Genomic DNA, 27,732 nt, shown 5'->3' with positions numbered 1-27,732 from the left:
CCCATGCTACTGATGCAATTAATAGCAGTGGCTATTCCCTAAGGGGCGGATTTTAAGAGCCCTGCTCGCGTAAATCCGCCCGGATTTACGCGAGCAGGGCCCTGCATGCCGGTGTGCCTATGTTCAATAGGCCTACCGGCGCGCACAGAGCCCGGGACTCGCGTAAGTCCCGGGGATTTCCGAGGGGGGCGTGTCGGGGGTGGGTCCGAGCGGCGCGCCGTTTTCGGGGCGGGACGCGGCGTTTCGGGGGCGGGCCCGGGGGCATGGTTTCGGCCCGCCCCCAGGTTGCATCTAGGCATGCCAGCGGCCCGCTGGCGTGCGGGGATTTACTTCTCCCTCTGGGAGGGGTAAATCCCCCAACAAAGGTAGGGGGGGGGTTTAGACAGGGCCGGGGGGGTGGGTTAGGTAGAGGAAGGGAGGGGAAGGTGAGGGGAGGGCGTTAGCGAATTCCCTCCGAGGCCGCTCCGATTTCGGAGCGGCCTTGGAGGGAACGGCGGCAGGCTGCGCGGCTCGGCACGCGCCGGCTACACGGAATAGGCAGCCTTGCGCGCGCCGATCCAGGATTTTAGCGGCTACGCGCGTATCTACTAAAATCCCGCGTACTTTTGTTGGCGCCTGGAGTGCCAACAAAAGTACACGAACGCGCACTTTTGTTGGCGCCTGGAGCGCCAACAAAAGTACACGAACGCGCCGTTTTTGAAAATCTACCCCTAAGTATAATTGATTAATAGCCATTAATGGACTTCTCCTCCAAGAACTTATCCAAACCTTTTTTGAACCCAGCTACACTAACTGCACTAACCACCTCCTCTGGCAACAAATTCCAGAGCTTTATTGTGCGTTGAGTTAAAAAGAATTTTCTCCAATTAGTCTTAAATGTGTTACTTGCTAACTTCATGGAATGCCCCCTAGTCCTTCTATTATTCGAAAGTGTAAATAACCGAGTCACATCTACTCATTCAAGACCTCTCATGATCTTAAAGACCTCTATCATATCCCCCCTCAGCCGTCTCTTCTCCAAGCTGAACAGCCCTAACCTCTTCAGCCTTTCCTCATAGGGGAGCTGTTCCATCCCCTTTATCATTTTGGTTGCCCTTCTCTGCACCTTCTCCATCGCAAACTATATCTTTTTTGAGATGCGGCGACCAGAATTGTACACAGTATTCAAGGTGTGGTCTCACCATGGAGCGATACAGAGGCATTATGACATTTTCCGTTCTATTAACCATTCCCTTCCTAATAATTCCTAACATTCTATTTGCTTTTTTGACTGCTGCAGCACACTGAGCCGACAATTTTAAAGTATTATCCACTATGATGCCTAGATCTTTTTCCTGGGTGGTAGCTCCTAATATGGAACCTAACATCGTGTAACTACAGCAAGGGCTATTTTTCCCTATATGCAACACCTTGCACTTGTCCACATTAAATTTCATCTGCCATTTGGATGCCCAATCTTCCAGTCTTGCAAGGTCCTCCTGTAATGTATCACAGTCTGCTTGTGATTTAACTACTCTGAATAATTTTGTATCATCCACAAATTTGATAACCTCACTCATCGTATTCCTATCCAGATCATTTATATATATATTGAAAAGCACCGGTCCAAGTGCAGATCCCTGAGGCACTCCACTGTTTACCCTTTTCCACTGAGAAAAGGGCTGAGCTGTTGCACAATACCCATGTCGCGGCAGCCACCGACACATCTCCGTTTGCAGTAGTCTTTGGATGGCAGCCCCAACCGCCTCTTCCTGTTCCTCTGATGGTTCCGTCTCCAGCAGCTCAAGCCATGGCTCAAACCATTCGCCAAGTGTGGACCCGAGTAAAGGAGCGACTTTCACAAGCTGCTGAATGCGCAAAGTACACTTCTGATCTTCATAGACATTCTGCTCCACTCTTTCGACCTGGCCAGAAGGTGTGGCTGAGTGCTCTACACATCCGACTGAGACTTCCCTCTCATCGTCTGTCTCTGAAATACATCAGACCATTTCCTGTGATCCGAAGAGTGGGAGCTGCTTCTTATCAACTCGTTCATTGGGTATCCACAACACATTTCATGTGTCCCTGTTAAAGCCGTTGGTCCTCTCCTGGCCCTCACGCAAAGACCCTCCTGCTCCGCGTATCTCTGCAGAACCTGATGCTTCTCTCCAGGTAAGAGAGGTCCTCGATGTCCGGCGACACCGAGGCAAGTGGGAATACCTCTTAGCTTGGGAGGGCCATGGGGCCGAGGAGAATTCGTGGGAACCCTCCCAAAACATCCTTGATAAGGAACTTCTGAGGACCTTCCATAGATTGCACCCTGAAAAACCACAGCCATGTAGGGGGAGGCCTAGAAGGGGGGTATACTGTTATGCGCCCCGCCTACGGCAGTCCCGCGCGTGGGCCTGCTCACCTTCATGGTTCCACAGCGGGTCCCAGGACGACCTCCCTCGCGGAAGTTGCCAGTCCTGCCAGGCCCCAGCGTCCTGTGGCGGCAGTTGCCGAGCCTTCCATTGTGCACCGGGCCTCACGCCGAGGTTTGGCGTCCTCGGCCATGTTGGTCACGCCCATACGCATGGGCAGTTCACTTAGGGGGGCGGTGGTACTAGATCATTTGACTGGTGGCCTGGTGGAATGCCGAGCAGCACAGAGCAAAAACAGTCACAGACCCCGATGGTGTGTGCAGGCAGCAGTGTGCCCTATAAAATTGATTCAGGGGGGAGAGCATGCTGTGCCGAAATAGCAAATGTCCAAAAACAAATTGCTTATCTGAGCTGCAGTGGAGCTGGCAGGAGATGAATCTGCAGCATGGCTTAACAAGAGAAGGCTGAGGCGCAGGTCTCGACAGTGATTGCCATTTTTTTTTTTTTATTTAAGCTCCTTCCTGCTGTTCTGCACCAAGGTCTGGCCCACCTGACCCCACTGACCTCACAGGCAGCCAATGGCTAGAACTGGCAGGGGCTGCATCAGCAGGGGAGGGAGGTACAACCTATCTGTGCAGAGGCTGGCAGAGAGCAAACTGGGCAGAGCACTGAGCTGGAGGTGGGGGCATGGGGCAGGGAGGAAACTGGGCAGGGCATTGAGCTAGGGAGGGGGCTTGGGGCAGGGAGCAAACTGGGCAGAGCATTAAGCTGAGGGGGCATAGAGCAAACTGGGCAGGGTATTGAGCGGAGAGAGAGGGCATGGGGCAGGAAATATACTGGACAAGGCATTGAGCGGAAGGAGGGGGCACGGGTCAGGGAAAAAACTAGATAGGGCATTGAGTGGAAGGAAGAAGGAAGGGGGCAGGGAGCAAACTGGGTATTCAGCTGAGAGAGGGGTAGAGCCTGGGAATGAGGGGAGTAAGCCTGGAGTTGAGGCAGTGAGGTAGAGTGAGATGAATTTGAGCTTGGGGAGAAGAATTTTTTTTTTTACTGGTGAGTTGAACAGGGAAATATCCTGCACTGCCCACTTCCCTTTCTATTGTATGTCTGGTTATTGGAAAAATCGGGCAGGGGGGATCGTGCAGCATACTTGTTTGCAATGGGGTGGGAAGATGGGGGGGGGGGGGGGGGGGTGACAGCACAATCATTGTTTGCACAGGGCAGCAAAAAGCCTAGCACTGGCCCTGATGTGGGCAGGCTAATCATAAATCCCAGCTTGATTAGTTCCCACGGATACAAGTGTGGGTGCAGGAGTGAAACAGGAACCAGGACAGAGCAGGAGCCAGAATCACACAGGAGAAAAGGCCAGGCAACAACAGGATCATGGAGTAACCAGCAAAGGTGTGTCAGGCTAGGGCTTCTTATAACCAGCCCTCAATTTGGGATGCATCTAATGCTAATCCAATAGGGAGCCTTGGAGATGGGGGCTCCCTAACGCTGTTATGGATTCAAGGTTTCTATAGGATTCTTATTAGGTAGGAGGCCCTGTGGCTCCATTGCAAAATCCCCTAGCCTTTAATTCCTGCAGGTTCAATCCCTGATACTTTTTCAAATGTATGCACATTATTTTCCAAGGAAAATCTACCTGCACTAAAAGAAGGCACCAAAGTCCACAGGTACTTTGTTCCTGTGATAAATTTCAAAGGAAAAGCAGATGGGTGCTTGTCCACAGTTTGAAAATATCTCCCACTCTGTGCAAAATTTATATAGCATGGTGAAAGGGAACAGTACTGCTGATGGACAATTTATTTGGACTCCTCAAGTTAAGCTTCCTAGAAAGGTAGGAACTAAGGATGAAAAAACAGATCTTGAACAATAGGGAATAGGAGCAGAGTGTTCATTATCTCTGCTTACAGGAAGTATTACAAGACCTGACAAGAAAGGTGACACAACACTGTCTTTCTCAAGGCTTTTTTGTTTTCCTCTGTTTGTTTCAGTTTTTATACTCCACCTTGTTGGATAGGGTATAATTTCCTTCAAAGTTCCTGAAGGCAGGGTTCAGGCATAAATGTCCTAGAGCAGTGCAGAATCCCTGCCAGATGTCAGAGGACTTCCTGAGCACGCAGGAGCAGATATTTTCACCAGGGAGCCAGCACGATGCAGCCTTTGTGGGCCCGGCTCCTGGAGCAATGCCTTCTCATTCTTCTCTTATCCTGTGCCTGCGCTGCCAGGTAGGTCAGTTAAGAAAAAGAAGAAATTGCTTCTGTGTTTGCTGGTTAAGCTGTTTTTTTCCCCTCTTATGCAGAACATAACAATTTTAGACTGGAGTGCAATTGAGATAGCTTTTAAGGAAGGGAAGAATATGCAATCTGACCTTTTACTTAACAGTCTTCCAGCCTGAAAGGCAGATTGTAGTTTGCAAATTAGTGGGGTCAGTACTTCATAGAAAAAGAAAACATTACTATGCCAAAAGGAGCAAACATGGCATGCTTTCTGTTTTTGCTTTTCTGTGAAAGCTGTTTTTCATCATTATCTACATCATCCACAACAAAATGCTACCTTAAGATATAACAGTCATGTTAGATATACATGCAAACTGGACATACCAATTCTAAAAAAAACAAACAAACCATTTATTGGTCATGATTATCAACATTTCATTTCCATAGTGGAACTTTCATCATTTTATTAAGCAAACCAAAACATTGCTAAGCATCATTATATTAAATTACTACTATAATATTCTCTTATAATTAGAGCGAGCAACCTGAGTCTCTCTCTCTTTCTCTCTCTCTATATATATATCTGATAACATCTGTGCTTTGGCTTCATGGAGCACCCTTTCAAAGTATTCCTCAATTTTTTTTGCACAAGTACACTTTGCTTTATTGTTTATTAATTCATATTTACAAGGATATATTGTAGTTGATTGATCATAATTTCTGGAAACTAACCTGTAGAAGGTGTTATATGAAATGTTTAGCATCAGGATAATCCATGCAGTGATGTACTGGGCCTGTAGGGAGCCCCTTATTACATTAGTTTGTGAAAACAGAATGTCTCACTGGGGTGCATAGCTGATGAAAGCTCCTTCATAAGAAATTTGTGTTACATTGCCAGAATCATATGGCACTGAAAACTATGACATATACCTGTGATTACCATAGCCATAGGAAGGCTGCAAAATCCAGTCCTTCTTGTGTAATTACTTCTTCTCCATGGATTTACCACACAAAACCAGTGGCCGATACATATGTTCTGCCCTCATCCCCCACCCACGTGTGTCGATCCAGGCTTCCATAGATTAGGGCATAGCAATGGCTATTGGGGTTGCCCCCCGTTTCCGTGCATCCTGGGCCAAATTGTCGCTCTTCCTGTGATTCAAAATACAACTCTGGTTCCAATCTGCACAAGAAGAGGAAACAGCCTGAGGAGCCATGTTGTTGCTGCTATGCACTAGTCTAAGGAAGCCTGGATCGGCACACATAGTTTTAGTGTGGGCGCTATGTAAAGATCTGAGGGGATGTGGGGGTGGAAGTGAGGGAAAGTATTGAAGGGGGTGTGGCAAGGAGGGGATCCTGGGGGGTGTGGAATAGAGAAGGAGATCAGTGGACATGTGGAATGTGTGTGAGAGCGGCATGATTAAAAGTGGTGTGGAGCGTCTGTGTAAGAATCAGTGAGAAACGGGATCATTGTGAAGAAGCTTGAAAGCGGTTCCATCCTTCCTCTCTCACCCGATCCAGGATGCCCTCTCTTTATTGTTCCCTTTTATGAGACCAATTTCCTTTCCTCTCCTTTCCCCATTCCCCATTCCCCTGCTCCAGATTTACCTTCTCCTCATACCCTCCATCTCTGCTCCATCTCTGCTCCATCTCATAAGAACATAAGATATTGGGTCAGACCAAGGGTCCATCAAGCCCAGAATCCTGTTTGCAACAGTGCCTAATCCAAGTCACAAATACCTGGAAAGTACCCAAACATTAAATAGATCCCAACATACTAATACTGGTAACAATCAGTGGTTATTCCTTATTGATTAATCGCAGTTTATAGACTTCTCACTCAGGAACGTATTCAAATAATTTTTAAACCCAGCTACCCTAACTTCCTTAACCACATCCTCTGGCAATGAATTCCAGAGCTTAATTGTGCATTGAGGGAAAAGAAGTTTCTCTGATTTGTTTTAAATATACTACTTGCTAAGTCATGGAGTGCCCCCTAGTCTTTCTAATATCTGAAAGAGTAAATAACTGATTCATATTTACCCATTCAAGTTCTTTCATGATTTTGTAGACCTCTATCATATCCCCCCTCAGCCGTCTCTTCTCCAAGCTGAACAGCCCTAACTTCTTTAGTCTTTCCTCGTAGGGGAGTCATTCCATGCCCTTTATCACTTTGGCGTCCTTCTCTGTACTATCTCCAGTGCAACTATATTTTCATTTCATTTATTAAAATTTATTAATCGCCTAACACTGAAAGGCCTAGGTGATGCACATAAAATACATACATAATAAAAATAACAAATACAATTAATATAATTAGTTTCACAGAATTGTACACAGAATTCAAGGTGCGGTCTCACCATAGAGCGATACAGAGGCATTATGACATCTTCCATTTTATTTGCCATTCCCTTCCTAATAATTCCTAACATTTTGTTTGCTTTTTTTGATCACCACAGCACATTGAGCCAATGATTTCAAAGTATTATCCACTATGATGCCTAGATCTCCTATCCCTCTGATCCTTCATCTGAGATCCTTTGTCCATCTCCCTCCTAGATCCCCCTCCTTAGAGGGAATGGAGGTGCAGGGCAGCAAGAGAGTGAGGGTAGGGTAGGGTGGGAGGGTGAGAAAGGATGTGGGAGTAGGGAGGGAGTGAGGGGATTGGAGGTGATGTGGAGTGTAAGTGAGGGAATTGTGAGGGGGCGAGAGAGAGAGAGGGAGTCGGGAGGGAGTGAGAGAAAGAGAGCATTGAGGAAATGTGGGGAGGCCTGTGTGGTGTGAATGAGGAGATTGGAGGGGCGTGTGTGCAGAGATACAAAGTGAGAAGATCGGAGGGGATGTGAGTTAGAGGATTGAAGGAAGTGTGGAGTGTAAGTGAGACAAAGGATCAATGTTGGGGGGAGTGGTGTGAGTGTATCATCCCTTCCTCTCTCTCTCCCTCTCTGGGATCCCCATTCTCTTCCCTTCTCCCTCTGTACTTCTAGCCTCCTCATCCTTTATCTCGCTACCTCTTCTGCCTGAGATCCCTTCTTCATTTTCCCCCCTCTGAGATCCCTTTTCCTCAGATCCCTGCTCTCCCCAATTCCAGATCCCTTCCCCATCTTCCTCCCCAGCAGCAATCACTAATATCCCTTTATCTCTAATAAAAGATCAAATAAATTAACTGGACTTAGAAATGTCAGGCAATGACTTTATTTTATAAAGGGGGAATAAGCAAATATATGCAAAATCATGCAAATTTACAGATTTTTAAAAAAATCTGCCACAGCGTTTGCTAACTCTCGTTGTAGAATCTTGACAAATCTGCCTCAGTAAATTGGGGGCACTGCTTGTATCCCAGCATTTGAATTTTTTTCTAAGAATTTGTAGACACAGAAATTGTCTGTAGAATTACAGAGATGTAACTTTGAAAATAGTTTGTAACTGAAAAATGTAGTATGAAAAAATACAAATGCATATATATATATATATATATATATAATATTGGAACAGCATTGAGATTTCTTCTTCTCTTAGATATTTTGAACATAATGACAGGCTACTCCAAAAGCTACAGTCAAGGAAGGGAGTAGGAAAAATATGCAGTAATCAGCAAACCACAATCTAAAAGTTTCACAGCGCACGGTCACAAAAGGAGAGACACCAGCAAAGCAAAAAACAAACTCAAAACAGGAATGCAAAAGAATGAGCAGATATGGAAAGAAACTGAGATCATTAACCAGCTCTGCATTTTTTTCGCTGCATCACTATGAAATACAAATATAATGTTATTGTATCTTAGTTTCTAGGCATGCCAGGCCATCATGGAGAGCTTGTTTTTCTAAGCTCAGAGCACCAGTACTAAACTCTAATAGGCACTTTGGGGAAGTCTTTTTGGATCCTGGAGACAGAAACTGGACAAGAGCAGGGCCGGTGTGTCCCATTAGGCAAACTGGACAGTCATCAAGGGCACCAATCATTAGGAGGTGGCAAAGAGCAGCCACGGGGGGGGCCGCGAGCAGAGCCTATCCTGCTCTTGACCAAGTGGAGTAGAGCCTCGGCTGGCTGCAAGCAGTGCCTATCCTGCTCGCAGCTGAGAAAAGTGGGCCACGAGCAGCGTCTCAGTGAATGGGGCTGGGGTCGGGGGGAGGGAGGGAGGAGGCAGGCACAAGGCAGAGGTTTCGCCTAGGGCACCTAACACCCTTGCACCGGCCCTGGACAAGAGGGTGTTCTTTCAAGAAACACTATGCACATAATAGACACATTTCAAATATAAGATATGCAAAGCCTCAGGCTTAAGTGTACTATGTGCTCATCTTCCAGTAACTTTCTGGTAAAATATTTCAAATGCATTTTGTTAATGTGACACCTATGTATTCTGCCTAGGAGGTAAATGTTAGCTCCAGCCACCGGTGCTGGTATGAAAGTCTGCTGCCCCCCCTAGGTGGTGGGGACGTCACAGTGTCACATGGCTCTCTCTCTCTCTCGCTCTTTCTTTCTCTCTCTCTTCGCTACTCTGAACCACCAAATCGTGTACTCCCTCTCCTGCTCGCCAAACCTCCAGCCGCCGCCGCTAACATAACTCCTGTGCACATTTGAAAAATGGTGCCCTTGTGTCCTCCTATACCGCCCCGCCCACTCCTGGCGCCTTAGGCGACTGCCTACTCCCGCCTATTACTTGCGCCGGCCCTGCCAGCCCGTAGCGGAGGGCACGCTGGCCTCAGTTAGTTGCAGCTCTGCACGCTTTCTGTTTGTGAACCAGCGCAGGCAAGCTGTAGCTCTTGAATAATCCTGTGTAACCTCATCTTCTTCCATGCCACACTCCTTCTGGTACCAAGGCAAACTTTCCTTGGACACCACAACTTTTCTATTAGTTTTTTGAGAGACAAGGTCGCCTCCTCTTCCTCCTGCCATGGAAGGGGATGAGGCCTCACAAAGATACTATGCAATTAAGCCACTACTATCACCTGAAGCAGTGTTTCCCAACCTTTTCAAGCCCAAGGCACACCTACATTAAGAAAAATATTGTGTGGCACACCAACCTCCATACGGCAAGGACATGGAAAGGACTCGTATGGTCAAAAGAAGAGCTAGAGAAGCACTGAAAGCCCAACCAGTTTCTCTTCCAAATTTTGAAACAAAGGGAGAGAGGTTTTATTAGATTGTAAGCTCTAGTGAGCGGGTTTTTGTAAAGCACTGCGTATGTTGTGTTGCACTATAAAAATGTTAAGTTGTAGTGGGTAGAAACACACATGAACTCGTCACAATGGGCCAGTTGTGTCTGCATACATGGCAAGAAAAAAGGAGAAGTCAGCGTGAGGCCAGCAGCTGGCTCAGTTAATTACCTTGGCTGCTGCATGTGGCTGCCAGAGCTCCTTCACTGCTGCTGCTTCTTCCGACCACTTAGAGTGAGTCACATGCAGTGCTCAGTGCACACTCTCCCCATCTCACACACAGGCCAATGCAGGTAGCTGAGCATTAACACATCGTGTGCTTGATTTCAGCACACGGTTTTAATGCTCAGCTTAAAATATTTTTTAACTCCTTGATGCAGTTAGCTAGTGTTATGCAAATGCAAACATGCATAAACTTTAAAATGTGCGTCCAGCACATTGGTTAAACGCACATTTTAACTCAGGGTGGTGGTGGGGAAGGAATCACTGACAGGCCATTATTCGGGTAGGAAGAAGAGGCCTGCATGATTACTCATGTTCTGAGAAAGGAGCTCGTACATCTTAGAGCAACTGCTGGGGACTTGTTGCTGCAAGGAGCTGAGCTGGTTTGGATCTGAGCATCAAGCAGTGGTGACGTTTCCCTGGCACACCTGATCAAGTCTGAAGGCACACTGGTTGAGAAACATTGATCTGAAACAGTACTAGTGCATTACAATAAGAACAAGTGAGCAAAGAATTGCAGAGCAGTTCATGTAAGTGCTGTTTTTCTAAAGAAAGGATAAAGACAGTAAAACATGTTATAACTTGTTCTAAGTGGGGCCCATCAGCATGCCTGGGTGGGGCCATCCAAATTTATGAACTAATTTATAAGGGGGAAGTCCACTGATGATGGTTGCTTTGAGAAACGTGATTCTCTATTGGATTTGTTTTTAATTTTTTGATTACAATTTTTTTTTCATTTCTTTTAATTTTGGACTAGTTGCATTATTATCTTTTTTTTCAATTTTGGGCTACATCCATAAGTTTTATGGGAAAACATTATATCAGTTCCTAGCTTTTATATAGACATACCTATCCTAAAAATTTGGTTGCTTTAGATTGAATGGCTCTTCATTTTGTTTTGGGTTTTTTTTGGGCTACCTACATACATTTTCTGAGAAATCATTATTTTGGCTTCTCATTTTCTGTAGATATACCTATCCTGAAAATGTGATTTCTCTATGTTCATTTGTTCAGGAGGTAATGTGTACACAGACTGAGCAACAAAACAAATACATAAGTGAATTTTTAAAGTACAATTATCAATAATTGAGGAGTAGCCCACTGGCTAGAGCAGCAGGATATAAACCTGCTACTGCTCCTTGTGATCTTGGAAAGATTACTTCATTCTTTATTGCCTCAGGTACAAACTTAGGGGCTCATTCACTAAGCCATGTTAGGCCATTTATCAGGCAATAAATGACCTAATGTGAGCTATTGAAATATCTTGCATTATTTCAGTTCTGGCATCATGCTTATTTAAATGAGCTGATATGCATGCTAATCAGCTTATTACTAATCAAAACCATGCAAATCAAATATCATGGCTAGCCAAAAAAAATCACAAGCCACATTATTGTCTTGAAGACAGCTGCAACTCAAAAGTTGGGGACATGGCGTAAAGGGGTCCAAAAAGGTTCAAAAATTCAGGGGTCTTCATAGACCTCACACTGAACCTGGAGTCAGCCCATTATTAAAAAATAAACATAAGTTTAAAAATTGCCACCAAGTTCCCCAACCCCCAACCCCCTCCCCTTCAAAACAAAAATCCAGCTCCTGGATACCGGGACCCTCACTCTCTGAATCCTCCCCACTACTCACAAAGAAGGCCCTGGTGGTCTAGTGGGAGATCAGAGCACACCCTGGGTTCCAGGCCTGGAGGCAGCCATGTTTCAAAATGGCACCACACAGCCTTTGCACCTAACGTGCTCCATTTTGAAACTTGGATGCTATTGGGCCCAGATCCTAGGGTGTGCTCTGGGCTCCCACTGAACCAGCAGGGCCTACTTTGCGAGTAGTGGAGGAGTTTGAGGGGTGCGGGTCCCGGCCTTTGGGTCTGGATTTTTGTTTTGAAGGAGATGAGTGGAAGCAGGTGGCAAATTTCAAATTTATTTAAACATTATTTTAACAGCAGGCTACCTTCAGGGGCAGTGAGTTGTAAGATGGTCATTTGCTGCTTTCATTTTTGTTTTCTGCCAGATTTTACTAGAGGAAAAAATACTGCAAAGTCACAAAGCGACAAAGGTCATTTACCACTACTTTGTGACTTCCCTTAGATTGTAAGCCTTCTGGGGACAGGGAAATATCTACAGTGCCAAAATGTAGATTGCTTTTAAGCAACTGAATTGTGGACTATAACGCAAATAGTGTGTATAACTCACTATATACACGCATAAGTAGGTGCTCCTATAGTTATGCCTGCATTTTGTAAATTGAGCAGTATCCCTGTATGTATATGTATATCTGGAATATTCAGATGAAAATACTCTTACTCTTGATTCTCCTTTCCTAATGGCAACCTAGTTTCTTCTCAGAGGACATTTCGAGTTCTCTACCCAGAAGTAAATATTCCTTTCTTTTCTTATTTCTGGACAGGGAGGCAAAAATTCCCCCTGCCAAACCATAAAGGGAAAAACATCACAAAAATATAAAACAATATAAAATAAATAAATAAATTGTGGTTATCCTGTGGCAAGTCATCACTGTGAGATGGAGACAGCAGATCTTCTCTACCATATCCTTCCCCCAGTTCTGTTCTGTGAGCCAGGAATAGGGATTTACAAAAAAAAATCCCAGAAATCAAAATCCAAAATTCTCTTGAACACAAAACTTGAAGCAACCTCACCAGAAGATGTGTACTAGCAAGGTAACTTCCTCCTTTCTATTCTGTGTAGCCAGGGTTGTGAGGCCTAGCCCACCAGAAACAGGGAAAAACCAAAAGGAAAACAGCTCCTACTCATCCAAAGGATAACTCAAAATGCCACCCAAATCTTTAAACCTGCCTGCACAGGCAGGAGCCTACCACTGTGCCACCACACAGGGGGAGCTTAGACAAGTGGCCTGCTCCACTCCTGCACTTACCCAGGTCTTTGACTAGGGCCATCTATTGGAGATCCCAAAGGCTCACACACTAAGGAGGTCATTTACTACACTGTATTAGGCTTTATTACACAGTGCATTAAAGGGCCTAATGCGTGATAACGCGTGATATTTTAAATTCCACGTGCTACCTTGAGCCCCATAAACTTGGTGCAACATGATAATGGTAAAAATCTATTTACCTGCAAGTACTGTAAATGCAAATCAGCTCATTACTAGTCAAATCTGATGCAATTAAAATAAAGCAGCTTGCATTCAAATTTGCAATCCGTGTTATTTTAATGAAAGTTAGCTACAACTCACGATCTGTAGCTAACTTTCCCTGGGAGCATCAGGACATTAAAATGTGTCTCAGTGCTTCCAGTGCTGACATTTATGTGGCCTGAATGGGCTGGCCCGAAGAATAACCTGCCAAGTATTCCCAAAACTCTGAAGGTCTCAAGCGACCTCCCTGTCCTCCTGCCCTTTGAGGCAGCCAAAGTAAAAAGAAAAATAAAGTTTTACAAGGTGACTTTCCCCAGCACAGGCCCCAAACCTGCTACCTGAACATCTCCCCTTTTGTGAAACTTACCCTGGACCTCAAACCCTTCCGAACCCCCAGCCCTTACCTAGCCAGCCCTGTTGGTCCAGTGGGGCCCACAGTTCTCCCTAGGGCTCCAAGCTGATGCTGCCATTTTCAAAATGGTTTCAGCTGGCCAATGTCCTCCATCCTATTCTGTAAGTAAATTACTGCAAGATTCACGAAACTGCAGCCGGGAATTTTATGAGTTCCCCTAGGGCTAGGTATGGTGTTAGCCACCAATCCCAGAGTTGCCATTTCTTAAAGGGGCAGATGTGATGTACTAAGGGGTAGATTTTAAGAAATTGTGCGCAGGCGTCCATGTGCGTGTGCTACCCGGCGCGCACACGTAGACGCCCAATTTTATAACAAGCGTGTGCAGGTGCGCACATGTTATAAAATCGGGGGTCAACGCGCACAAAGGGGTGCACAATTGTGCACCCTGCGCGCACCGACACCCGCGGCCTTCACCCGATCCCTCCCAGGTCGCTCCGATTTCGGAGCGGCCTGGGAGGGAACTTCCTAACTCCCTAATCTAACCTCCCTTCCCCTAACCTTCCCATCCCTTAGCCCTATCCTTAACCCCCCCCTCGACCTTTATTTTACCTCTTGCGCCTGCCTCTGGGCCGGCGCCAGTTGCGCTCGCCGGCACGCGATCCTCCGACACAGCGGCAAATGGCTGCTGTGCCGGAGGCTTCTGGCCCCACTCCACCCTGCCCCCTCCCCGCCCCTTTTTCGAAGCCCTGGGGTTTAGCGTCCCGGGGGCTTTACGCGCATCGCTGGGCCTTTGTAAAATAGGCTCGGCGCGCGTGACCCCACCTACGCGCGTAAATCCTACGGGGGGGCCTAAATGTTCAATGAAAATTCCTCCCCACACCCTTAAGTCTCAAAATTCCTGGGGGTCTACTGGCCCCCCCCCCCCCCCCTTACCCATTCCTGTGCCTGGATGTAAAAAAAAAAATGTGCCCGCCTCATGTTCCATCCCCATGGAAAGAAATGCTGCCTTTCCAAACCCCCCTCTTACCTTCCTGGCCCCCCAGATTTACTAGAAACTCCCTGAGAGTTTAGTGGGGGCAGGAGCATTTAGAGTCAGCCAACACCATTTAAAAAAATGGCACCGATGGGACAGGAGTGAGTGAGGATCGCTCCTGCCGCCACTAGATCCTCAGGGAGTTTCTGGTAAGCCTGGGGAGGTCCAGGAAAGTGAAGGTGGGGGTTTGGAAAAAGGGGACACTTTTTCCATGGTGATGGGGCTTGAGGGAGAGAGGCTTATAGAGTGCCAATCTTTTTTTTCAACATTTGTGTATGGATGGGAAGCCGCTAGATCTCTCAGGGATTTTAAGAGACAGGATGGGGGGGGATTTTCATTGGCCTTGCAGCCTCTTTAAAGTGATGTTCTTGGGAGAAAGATAAATATGCCTCTGGAGGTGTAGCTAACCTTCAGGGAATATCATGGTCACAGCTGATGTCATCTCTGCTCACATTGGCTCACATTGGGCCAGATTTTAAAACTTAGGCGCGGGCGTAGATTTGTGCACGCAACCCGGCGCGCACCAATCTATGCCCGATTTTATAACATGTGCGCGCAGCCACGTGCACATGTTATAAAATCCGGGGTTGGTGCACGCAAGGGGGTGCACACTTATGCACCTTGCACGCGCCGAGCCCTAGGGGAGCCCCAATGGCTTTCCCTGTTCCCTCCGAGGCCGCTCCGAAATCGGAGCGGCCTCGGAGGGAACTTTCTTTCCGCCACCCCCCACCTTCCCCTACCTAACCCACCCCCAGCCCTATCTAAACCCCCCCTTTACCTTTGATCGCGAAGTTGCGCCTGCCTCCGGGCAGGCGTAGGTTACACGCGACGGCTGGCCCACGATCCCAGGCACAGCACAAATGGCCGTGTGCCTGGAGGCTCCGGACCAGCCCCGCCCCCGGACTGCCCCGCTCCCCCCCCCCCCCCCCCCCCCTTTTTCAAGCCCCGGGACATACGCGCGTCCCGGGGCTGGTGCATGTCGCCGAGCCTATGCAAAATAGGCTCGGCGCATGCAGGAGGCTTTTAAAAGGGTTACGCGCGTATATTATGCGCGTAACCCTTTAAAAATCTGCCCCAGTGTGTATATTCTGGACACAGTCACTGTAACTTTCCACCCAGCATGCATTTTGGTTTTGCAAAGAAATGTGTATCCCATGATTTTTGAAAAGAGGAGGAAAACAGGAGAGTATCATTGCAATGTCTGCATGCACATAGGAGCTATAGACAGTTCTCAGCAGTTTCAGCAAATATGTTGATCTTGGCTTTTTCACTAGCATCAGCATTTTGAAATATTCCATCTTGAAGCATAGCTGAGTTTAAAAAAGGTTAGGACAAGTTCCTGGAAGAAAAGTACATAAACAATTATTAGCCAGGTAGACATGGGGAAAACCGTCACTTAACCCTGGGAGTGGCCAACAAGAGATTGATCTTCTTTTTGGGATCTGCTGGGTACTTCTTAGAGATCTGGGTTGGCCACTGCCAGAGACAGTGTGCTGGGTTCAGTTGAGCCTTTTCCTGACCCAACATGGTTTATGTTCTTAACGAAAAACAAACTACCCTAGGTCAATAATTAGATCTCAAAACCAAGCACAAAAAATAAGCTACATTCCCAACTTTCCTACCAAAAAACTGAATCATTGTTATATATTTATTTAAAAAATTAAGGTGACCTTCATACATTGATGTGGACCTATATAAGTTAATGTTTGTTCATTATTTACATCACTTATATAATCATTGGTCTCAGTCCTTGTGGATACACATCATTTTTTATCATCTATTAAAACAACCATCAAAACCACATAACAACAAAAGATGACTACTTATCTTGAAATAAAAGATTTACCCTGACATGGTCACCATGTTTCGAAAATCTGCATCAGGAGAACAAAAAAGTCACAACTTCCTGCACCATCTTTAAGGTTCCAGCTTGCTTTGCACCTTCATTTCTCAAAATGAGGGTTTTAATTGCACAGAAACAAGGTATTATTTAAACACACTAGTGACCAATGGAGAATGTTTGAAATACCCCCATGGTAATTGACATCTGTGATATTCATTTTCTTCATTGAGCCCTCTCAGACTGTACTGCTCATAAAGTAAAAATGCAAAATTGTTCTCTTCTATTTAATAAAGCCTGCCGATCCCCGCCCCTCCAAGATGTATATATTCGTTCAATTACAGTTCAGTTCAGATCTGTGAATGCATGCTTGAAAGTGAGACAATGTGCCACAATTAGTGCTTGGATTTTATTAGTAAACAACTACAACGTTCAATCAAACACGTTCTAATTGGACTTGTGGTCCACTTCACAGAAATACATCTTCAAGCTTAGACATCGGATCACATATATAACAAAGTCCAAAAAACAATTTGTGTGATATTTTTAGCTTATCCGAAAATGGTTACCAGCATGTTCCCACTTAAATCCATCATGGTGAGGGCACAAAAATTGTACGTCCCACAAGAAAATGGCTCTGATGCTGTACTTCATCACTGTTACCACTAAGATTGGAATGGACCACATAGTCTCTATCAAAATTATATGATGATTATAATGGTCACATAAGTTATTATGGTTTTTGTAATTTTTGTAATCTTTTTAATTTTATGATTTATTAATTTATTATTATAAACCATTTTGATTAAATTATATTTGTAAAAGTGGTATATAAACACTATTAAATAAAATAAATAAAAACAAGTACCAAACAAACATTAACTTGTGTAGGTCCACATCAATATATGAAGGTCTCCTTAATTTTTAAAATAAATTACCAGTATAATATATAGATTCAGTTTTTTGATAGGAAGGTTGGGAATGTAGGTTATTTTTTTGTACTTGTTTTTATGTTCTTAATGCACATTATTCCTTTTACATAACAACAAGTGATTTGCATGAATGTGCAGATAATGCTACTTATTATTATTTGCTGTGAGTTGGGCTGAATTTTTCCTGCAATGACACTGCATTATGATGATAGTGCATGTAAATCGGTCAATAATGTGGGCTGGTTTTGTTCAGTACTTTTGTGAATATTGTGGAGGGTTTAGAAGGAAAAGTTTGTTTTTTTATGGATGACACTAAGACCTGCAACAAAGTGGATACCCTTGCAGGAGTAGTGAGATTGAAAAGTGATCTAAGAAAGCTCGAGGAGTGGTTGAAGGCTTGGCAGTTAGGATTCAATGCCAAGAAATGCAGAGTTATACATTTGGGAAGTAGTAAACCAAAGGAACTGAACATAAATGGGGGGCGGGGGGAAGAGACTGATGTACACAGAGCAGGAGAGAGATCTTGGGGGTGATATAGAATATGATACAACCTACCTCTCTCCATGCAATTTTGGGTCATAATGAAGCAGATTCATTTGTTACTTTTGACCAGCAAAGGTTTGATACAGATTTAGTTTGTACATAATTTTAATTATGTGTGTATTTTTTTTGTACAACGCCCAGGGCGTCAGCATGGGTGGTTTATAAATACCAAATTCTAAGTAAATACTGACAATCTGAAGGTAGTGACACAATGCGAAAAGGCAGTGACTCGGGCCAGAGGAATTCTGGGCTGCATAGAGAGAAGCATAACCAGCAGGAAAAAGATGATAAAGCCCCTGCAAAGGTCATTGATGAGGCCTTACTTGGAGTACTGTGATGATTTCTATAGACTACATCTAAAAAAAAAAAAGAGAGATAGAATAAAAGCACTCCAGAGAAAGGCAACAAAAAAGGTTCAGGATTTGCATCAAAAGACATATTATGTTTTACCCCTTGTTATATGTAAACCGATCTGATATGAATTTCTTTCATGAAGGTCGGTATATAAAAATGTTAAATAAATAAATAAAATAAAAATATGAGATGAGACTTGAGAACCTAAATATATATATATATACTCTTACTGAGAGAAGAGACAGGGGGCGATATGATACAGTCTTAAATTCCTGAAGGGTATTACTAGCGCACAAGAATCAAACCTTTTCTGATGGAAAGGAAGCTATATAACTAGAAGTCATGATATGAAGCTTCAGTGGGGTAGACTCAGAAGCAACATATGGAAATATTTTTTCACAGAAAAATATTCCATGCATCCAGAGGTGCATCCAGAGGTGGATGCATGGAATGTCCTTTTGGAGGAGTTGGTGAAAGCAAGCATGGTAATGGAATGTAAAAAATGGCTACAGGATAGAAATAAAGAAATGAGGTAACCTGTGGTAACTTTTGTGGTAACATTTCTGTTTGGGAGAAACCTACAAGGAGCAATAGTTACAAACCCTAAACAGAAGGCATGGGGACAAACAGGGGGCATGGGGGAGGCTTGCTTGAAGGGGCAGTTACAAACCCTAAATAGAAAGCATGGGGGTAACTTGCACAGAGCAGCAGTTACAACCATAAACAGACAGAGGAGGGCAAATTGCACAGAGTGACAGTTAGAAACCCAAACATTCACTGCTATACACTCTAACTCTCCCATCTTACTTCTTAGACTTCTGACATTAGCATACAAACATTTCAAAATGTGTTTTTTGTTGGTATTAACATTCTGCTTTTCAGTTGTCAGGGATAATTTGGAATCTTTTAGCTCAGGTGATCCTTTACTTATAGGCACATGGACTACTTTTCTTATTGGAATCTCTCTGTCGGGATGCCCTAACTCTAATGCTTCATTAGTATCCTTCAAAGATACCTTCCTCTGAACCATGCACTGCTGAGTGACTGTCGGTTTCCTCTTTGTTCCCCTTCTGAATGATGACATAGACTTAATTAGCATCTCAGAGACATGTTGGAAGGAGGATAACCAATAGGATAGACTGACTGAAACACATTGCTAAGGTTTGACAGCCATCATCCCTCCGCTTTAAGGATGAATATCCCGGTAAGATAATTACTCAGACTTAGGCGTCTCTGCTCCTCGTGAGCAGACTTCATAAACCAAGCTAAGCAAATGGTGTTAAGGTTCAGGTAAAGGGGGTACCCTCAGTGTGTATTCTGTAGGGTGTTGAAATGAGCCCTCTATGCTAACCGAGAATATCTTTTTATTCCTCAAGTCAGAGCATTTGATGATTGCATAAACTGTATTTTACCTTTCTCAACTCACGTATACAGTATCACCACCATTATTAAACGCCATTGGTCCTTGTTATCGCTATACAAGACTTTTGATCACCCTCTTCGATTCTCCTTCTGTCGGGGTAGAAATCTTAGAGATATCCTAGTTCACTCACACCTAAATGATCTGACACTGACAGATTCAGTAAGGTTTTTAGATCACCAGCCATGTGGACACTGCTCGGTTTGTTCCCATACTTCACCTTTAGTGATATTTGAACATCCCATCTCTCATGCTAAGTTTCATTTACAGTTTTCTGCCACATGTCAAACATAAGGAGTGATCTATGTGATTGTATGCCCTTGCCTTAAGCTATACGTGGGCAAAACTTCTCGCCCGATCCGTACTCGGATCATTGAACACTGCTCAAATATTAAAACTGGTCATGACACAGCCCCTTTAGTGTCTCACTGGCTCTCATCAGGACATTCTGAACATGATTTGAAATTTTATGTAATTGACAAGTTGCCTCTTCTGCCTCGTGGCGGTAATTTTTCTGAAATATTGATCCGCAGGGAGCAGAAATGGATCTACAGATTAAATTGCCTTACACCCCATGGCCTTAACAATGACATAGAATGGCAATACTTTATTTAATCTGCTGGTTTTTGTTTTCCCACTGCATACTTTTGTTACTGTCTTGTGATTGGTTATTGCTGCCCTGAGCTGTTGCTTTCTCATTGGCTATGTTTTTCATGCCTAAACTTTAGTCTCTTTAAATGTCTGGGTTTGTTTTCACTGCTTGCTCTCCTTGCTACATTGACTGTTTGAATGTAACATCACACATAAGGTATGTTTTATCGGCTAAATATTTTGAACGATACACCATCTTTATTTTTTGGTCCCTTTCTTTACATTGTTAAATTGTTTTTTCATTTCATTTGTTAAGAATTCCACCATTTACCGTCCCTCCCTATGCAGCCGGGTTTGTCAAAACACGGGGTCCGTGTTGGGGGACCCTATTGAGAACTGTGTTGGTTTGACAGTTGAGCAATGGAGTTGCCATTTTGAATGTGAAATTAAAGAATATTTTCTTTATAAATCTGTTTAAGTTTCAGGACTTTATTAATCCACTTGCATCTCCTTGGATGTTTGATATCCTACGTATGACCATTTTTATCTTTATTTGTCATCTTTTAGTTTGTTTCTAAGTAAATAAGTATAATAAGGATCATCATGAGCCCTTGGTGCTGCAACATAGTTCATACAGCCTCATGGGCAAACCCACGAGGCCTACGCCAGCAGCTGGTGAACAGTCTTGGTAGCAGGCCAGACTGGATCTTCACCTATATCAGCCATCTCTGCCTTGGGTTGAGCCCTTGGGTTCTGGCAGTCAGCAGGACGTAGGCAGAGCCCTACAGCAGAGAAGAAGATAAGAGTCCAAGACACACCAAGGTCAGGGTAAGCAGTTAGCAAGAATGGTCAGGTCCAGGTGGCAGGCTAGGAAAGGCAGAGTCCAGGTCAGGGGTCAGGGAGGGCAGCAGACAGCAGCAGGCCAGAGATCAAGGCAGGCAGCAGACAGCAGAGCAGGTATGAGAACAGAGGTCAGGGCAGGCAGCAGATAGCAGAAGATCTGGGGCCAGGCAAGGGTCAGGATCCAGGTAGTTAATCTAAGACAAACAGGACAAACAAAACAGGCAAGGCCAACAGAGAGGAAGGAAACAAACAGGGCCAGAAAATAAGGCAGACAGGCAAAGAACAGAGCACAGAGGTGGTTAGAACTACAGAAGGCATCAAGACAAGGTTAGCACCAAACACTGGACCACAAGGGTACCAGGAACCCTATTGCTGAGGCAATGGCTGGTTGCAAAGGACTTCCATATATACCAATGGAGGATGTGTTGTCATCAGCCAGCACCCCAGAAAGTCCTGGCTAGGGGACCTATAAAAGGAAGTCCAGAGTTACAGGAAGTTCTATCCCAGGTGCTTGGAACAGCATGCTGCCAGAGTTACTTCAGATCAGACGTGAGGGGGCATAACAATAGGTCCCTTAATTTGAGATGTAAAGAGGTACATCCTTTTGAAATCTTGAGATAATTAGAGCACAAATGAGAGACCAACTGTGATTATTATAGATATTCTGGATACATAAAATGCTTTGAAATTAAAAGATGATATTCATTTTGTATTTTTCAGCCCCTCATATTATATTACAGTCCCAAATCTTCTTCGCCCAGGCACAAATTCAAGTCTTGCTGTCCACTGGTTCGGTGCCAATCACTCAGAAATCAATGTGACAGCCACAGTTCTGAGTGGAGTAAAACCCCTGGTACAAGCTCAAGGTACCTTCAAGAATGGTGAGTTTCAACACAGTCATATATTATAAGGCAAAGCCTACTTTTGTAAATCTTAAATTATCCAGGTTCTGTTCATATGTCAACAGGAAGTCAATAAATGTGAATTTTAGCAAGGTTGCCCCAATCAAAAAGGGTTAATTACAATTTCAAATTTTCATATGCTTTGGAACAGTGCTATGGAATAGAGTCCTATAAGAAAATGTAAAAAGATGACCTTTAACTTGTTTTTTTTTCATTTATTTTTATTGAATTTTTTTTACACAATAACACAAGTATTTCTTGTACCAGCAATTAAGACAAAATTTGTACTATACCAACAATGAAATATTGCAAAATGAAATTCTAAATTCCCCAACAAATATTTGTCTCATTAATTATGAAGAAATAAGGGAGAACAAAATTTAACAAGAGCGATTATTTCAAGAAATATGGTTGCACAGTACTAATCCTGATCTTACACCCCCCCCCCCCCCAGACAAAATTATGCCAAGCCAACACATGGGAAACATTAAGAATGGGAGTCCAGGAATACCCATAGCTGGGAAGGTTAAAAAAAATAAGTAATTAGAATTTTGGTATCTTAGCAAGCATTTACATGGAAATCTCAGGTCAAATTTTGCACCTTTACTTAAGATTTCAGGTTTCATATTGAGAAATTTCCTCCTGCATTCTTGTGTTGTCTTAGTGATATCGGGGAAAATCCAGATTTTTTGACTGTAGAATAACTGATGATGATTCCGGAAAAAAAACTTCAACACAGAATTTCTCTCAGATAAGAATGCAAAAGTTATTAACAAGGTAGCTCTATTCTGAATAACTGTCTCCTTGAGACAATTCTAATAATTCAGATACATTTTAGATGAAACGGGTTCTGGATCCTTAGGTATATCCCCCTCTGATTTAGGCAAAAAATAAGCTTTAATTATGATTGGAACAGCTTCAGATGGAAATTTAAGAATCTACTAAATAGCTCTTGAATAGATCCTTAGGAGGAAGCAAACTTATATAAGGACAACGTAATATCCTTAAATTTAAAATTCTGAAAGCATTTTCATTGTTTTCCATTTTCTTAGAAGAGACAATATCTGATTGAACCAATTTATGCTGTACTGTTTCCAGATTATGGAAAAAGCCCTTTATTAAAATTTGCCCGACTCTGTCCGAGTTTCGCTCTTTAATCGAGAGCTGCCTCAGGGGCAATCAATGTAAGCAGGACTTATTGTATGTCTGCAGGGCCGATGCCACAGTATTTGTGCATCCACTATAACATACAACCTGTTTGATCATAAATCTCTACTTTGAACGTATGGTAATGCCATGTATCACCAATTGTGAAGATCACTTCATTAGTGGCGTAGCTAGACAATTTGGCGCCGGGGCAAGAGACTTCTTCGGCGCCCCCTCCCTCCATCAATGATTTGCATTGAAATCGGTGCTATTTTTCTGCACTCATTTTTATGAGCGCGTGTGCGGCAAGAACAGGCGGCTCCGTGGGATGTATTTTATTTTTTATTTTCCAGCAGAGGGATTCTTAAAATTTAGTAATTTCATCTTTCATCCAACTTTTCAACAAAATCAGCACAAAAGTTGAGGTATATGTATTATCACACTTCATTTTTTTAAACTGGCAGATTCCTTTCTCACATACACTCACACACAGAAGCTCCATTCCTTTCTTACATATACATCACATCACATACACATACACACACACACACACACACACAGAAAGAAGATCGGCGCAGCCGGTCTAGCTGATCATGTGGCCGAAGAAAGGAAGATCGGTGCAGCCGGAGACCAGCCGCCGAGACTTAAGGGGCGCAGCGGCAGGCAGCCAGCTCCCGACTCTCCCTGCCTCCCCCCCAGTGCCACCCTCCCGATGCCCCCCCCTGGTGGTCCAGCAGAGGGCCCGGGAGCAATCTGCCGCTCCCAGGGCCTCGGCTGCCTCTAAGCAAAATGGCGCCGGTGGCCTTCAGCTCCTGTCACACGGTAGGGGCTAAAGGTCACCGGCGCCATTTTGCTTAGTGGCAGCGGAGGCCCCAGGAGCGGAAGATCGCTCCCGGGACCTCCGCTGGACCACTAGGTGGGTGTCGGGAGGGTGACACTGGCGGGGCGGCAGGGCGAGTCGGGAGCTGGCTGCCTGCCACGGCGCCCCCTAAATCTCAATGCTTGGTCTCCATCTAGGCGAGTCGAAGGCTGGCAGAATTTTGAAAGGGCACTTTTTGCCCTTTCAAAATTCTGCTGCCTGTCGCGGTGCCCCCTAAGTCTCGGCGCCCTAGGCACAGGCCTAGCTCGCCTAGTGGTTCTGCCAGCCCTGAGGCAGAGCCAGGCGTTTTGGCGCCCCCTTAGACCCGGCACCCGGGGAGGTCGCCCACCCCGCCCACCCCTCGCTACGCCATTGCACTTCATTCGATTTATATCGATTTATATTGCCCCTGAGGCAGCTCTCGATTAAAGAGTGAAACTCGGCCAGAGTCGGGCAAATTTTAATAAAGGGCTTTTTCCATTATCCAATTCTCGTTATCCTTACTGCTACACAGCCAACTGGATCGGCTTCCGATTTGTTTTCTGTTTCCAGATTAGAAATCCTTGTATCCATCTCAGTAACTTTAGTAGCCAACAATCCAACTTGATTTTCTGTAGCCAAGACTCGCCAGTTGTTATCCACAATTACAGCCATTAAAGAGGTTATAGCTTTCTCAATAGAAATTAAAGCAGACCAAACAGTCTCTAGAATGATTTTTTTTGGTTTCTCAAATAATGGCTTTAGAATTGGACATACCTGCACATTGCCGTCTCCTTCACCCATGATGCCGATTCCACTTTCAGTAATCTCAGGCAATTTTGAGGCGAAAGAAAGGCCCATGGAATCCATTCTAAACAGATTCACCAAAGGAGAAACCAAAATGGTTTCTCTTCTCGTGGGCTCAGAGGTAATATCTCTCAATTTCAACTCAGGAATATCTAATATTGATGAAACAGGAGGTGGAGGCATGCTCGGCTCACTGGGGCTTAATGATATTACTTCAGCCAGTGGAGGCGATGATCGCTTGATGTACGTCTCCATTGCGGCTCTCCCCTCCGGTGTCTCAGGTAGGGGTCCACAAAGAAGGTTTCAATCCGAGGTTGTAATTGCTCGGGCATGGGAGAAGAACTGGAAATTTCCCTCAACTGTGCTTTACTCTTTGTGTAAGGTATTTTGATAGAGGAAAGAAAGATTTCAGGTAAAGAGCAGGAGAAACACTTCTTCAGCGTGTGGATGAGGTGGCAGCCATCTTGTTCTCCCCCCATTTTACATTTTTAACTTTGTAGATGATCAAAAAATGTCTGAAAGCAAGTCAGACAAATGAAAAACAGCTTCTAGGGTTTATGAACACCACAAAGAATCTTTGAATGAGAATTGCGTACTCCAGTACTGAGGTTTAGTAAAATTGTATTCATCTTAGTTTTGCCCTTGAATCAGGCAAATCAATTAAGGGAAAAAAATCTTATTAGAAACATAGAAACATGACAGCAGAAAAAGACTGTGTGGCTCATCCAGTCTGTCCATCCGTCCAATTAATTTAGCATTGTAATTCTCATCACTTCCTTAGAGATCCCCTGTATTTATCCCATGTTTTATTGAATTCAGATGCTGTTTTTTGTCTCATGGAACCCACCATTGGGAGGCTGTTCCATGCATCCACCACCCTCTCTGTAATGAAATATTTCCTAAAATTACCCGAGTCTACCCCCTTTCACCCTAATCTCATGACTCCTTGTTCTAGAGCCTCTTTTCCATTGTAAAAGGCTCAGCTGCTGTGCATGGAAACCTTTGAGATATTTGAATGTCTCTATCATATCTCTCCTATCTCGCCTTTCCTCTAAGGCATTCATGTTTAAATCTTTAAGTCTATCCCCATATGCTTTAGAACGAAGAACACTGACCATTTAGTAGCCACCCTCTGTACCAACTCTATCCTGTTTATATCCTTTTGAAGGTGCTCTCTCCAGAATTGTATGCAGTATTCCAAGTAAGGTCTCACCAAGGACCTATATAGGAGCAATATCACTTCCTTTTTATGTTAACCATTGAGCCAAATATCTTTCTGGCTTTTACCATCACTTTATCCACTTGTTTGGCCAACTTAAGTTCAGCAGATACAATTACCCCCAGATCTTTCTCTTCCTTTGTGCTTACAAGAATTTTACCTCCATTATTGTACCTTTCCCTTGTGTTTTTTCATTCTAAATGCATTACTCTACATTTTTAGCATTAAATCTTAGCTGCCAGACCGTAGACTATTCCTCAAGCTTCGTTAGATCCCTCCCCATGTTTTCCACTCTTTCTTGGCTGTCTACCCTGTTACAGATTTTGGCGCCGGCCATACGCCGTATGGCCGGCGCCATTTTCTGTACGGAAAAACGATTCGACTGCAGGAGGTCGTTCCAGACCCCCGCTGGACCCCCAGGGACTTTTGGCCAGCTTGGGGGGGCCTCCTGACCCCCACAAGACTTGCCAAAAGTCCAGCGGGGGTCCAGAACGACCTCCTGCAGTTGAATCGTGTTGCCGTACGGCCAGCGCCATTTTCCGTAAGGAAAAACGATTCGCGGTAGGAGATCATTCCGGACCCCCGCTGGACTTTTGGCAAGTCTTGTGGGGGTCAGGAGGCCCCCCCAAGCTGGCCAAAAGTCCCTGGGGGTCCAGCTGGGGTCCAGGAGCGATCTCCTACGCTCCTGACGTCGGGGGACAAAAAAACAAAATGGCGCCGGCGCCATTTCTACAACGCATGGAGGTCCGAGAGTAAAAGATGACACCGGGACCCTTCCTCTGGACCCCAGGTAATTTAAGGCATTTTGGGGGGGTTCGGGAGGGTGGGGGATTTATTTTAAAGGGTCGGGGTGGGTTTTAGGGTTGTTTTAGTGTGCTGGTTTTCCCGCCCTCCCCCTTCCCCCGACTTACGATTTTTTGACGATAAATCGGGGGAATTGTTATTGTATCACGGCTCTAATGATTTTTGACGATTTAAAATATATCGGACGATATTTTAAATCATCAAAAAACGATTCACATCCCTAGTTTCTAACCCAGTCAGACACGCTAGGATCCATGCCAAGGGCACACAATTTATTTAGAAGTCTTCTGTGTGGAACCGTTTCAAAGACCTTGCTAAAATCCATGTTCACTACGTCTAGTACTCTCCCTTGATCCAAATTTCTGATCACCCAATTAAAGAGATTGATCAGATTTGTCTGACAAGATTTACCTCTGATAAAACCATGTTGCCTTGGATCTTGCAATTCACTGGATTCTGAAAATTGCACTTATCCTCTATTTTAGCAGCAATTCCATTAGTTTGCTCACCACAGAAGCCAGAGGTAGTTCCCAGCCTTCTCCTTACTTCCACTTTTATGAATAGAAACCATATCCACCTCTTTCAAGTTTTCCAGAACTACTCTAAACTCTAAAGAAACATTGAAAAGTTCACAGAGCAGAGCTGCCAGGACATCTCTAAGTTCCCTTAGTAAAGTTAGTATCCTCAGTATTCTATCAGGTCCCATCGCCTTATCTACTTTAAGTTTTGCTATCTCCTCATGAACACACTGTTCTGAAAGTCGATTGAGGTTTACCTCACTTCCAATCTTATTTGTGTTTGTTTTATGTGGTCCTCCTCCATGCTCTTCCACAATGAACACCGAATAGAAATATTTGTTAAGCAATTTTGCTTTTTCCTCATCAGCCTCTATATATTCCTTCCCTTCACGTTTCAGTCTCACAATGCCACTTTTTCACTTCCTTCTATGCAGTTTTTCAATACACCTGTAAGAAATGTGAAGTGACAAAAGCTGCTATATTAAGAACAGACCATGTAAAATCAAATTGATACACATAGTTTTTTTC

At 44.3% G+C, this 27,732-nt stretch overlaps 1 protein-coding gene across 1 annotated transcript in view; it reads left to right on the top strand.

The window, feature by feature from the left end:
• Nucleotides 1–4,449: 4,449 nt before the first annotated feature.
• The window catches only part of LOC115088601 (CD109 antigen-like), a 220,564-nt gene continuing 197,281 nt past the window's right edge, over nucleotides 4,450–27,732 (top strand). Inside the window, exons 1-2 of the mRNA XM_029596859.1 lie at nucleotides 4,450–4,573; nucleotides 21,691–21,851. Of these exons, the coding sequence (XP_029452719.1) occupies nucleotides 4,500–4,573; nucleotides 21,691–21,851 (235 nt within the window). The 5' untranslated portion in view covers nucleotides 4,450–4,499. The remainder of the gene's footprint in view (nucleotides 4,574–21,690; nucleotides 21,852–27,732) is intronic.

The sequence above is a fragment of the Rhinatrema bivittatum genome, chromosome 3 (genome assembly GCF_901001135.1).
Source record: "Rhinatrema bivittatum chromosome 3, aRhiBiv1.1, whole genome shotgun sequence".
Lineage (NCBI taxonomy): Eukaryota > Metazoa > Chordata > Amphibia > Gymnophiona > Rhinatrematidae > Rhinatrema > Rhinatrema bivittatum.
This window is presented reverse-complemented; position numbering and strand designations above follow the sequence as displayed.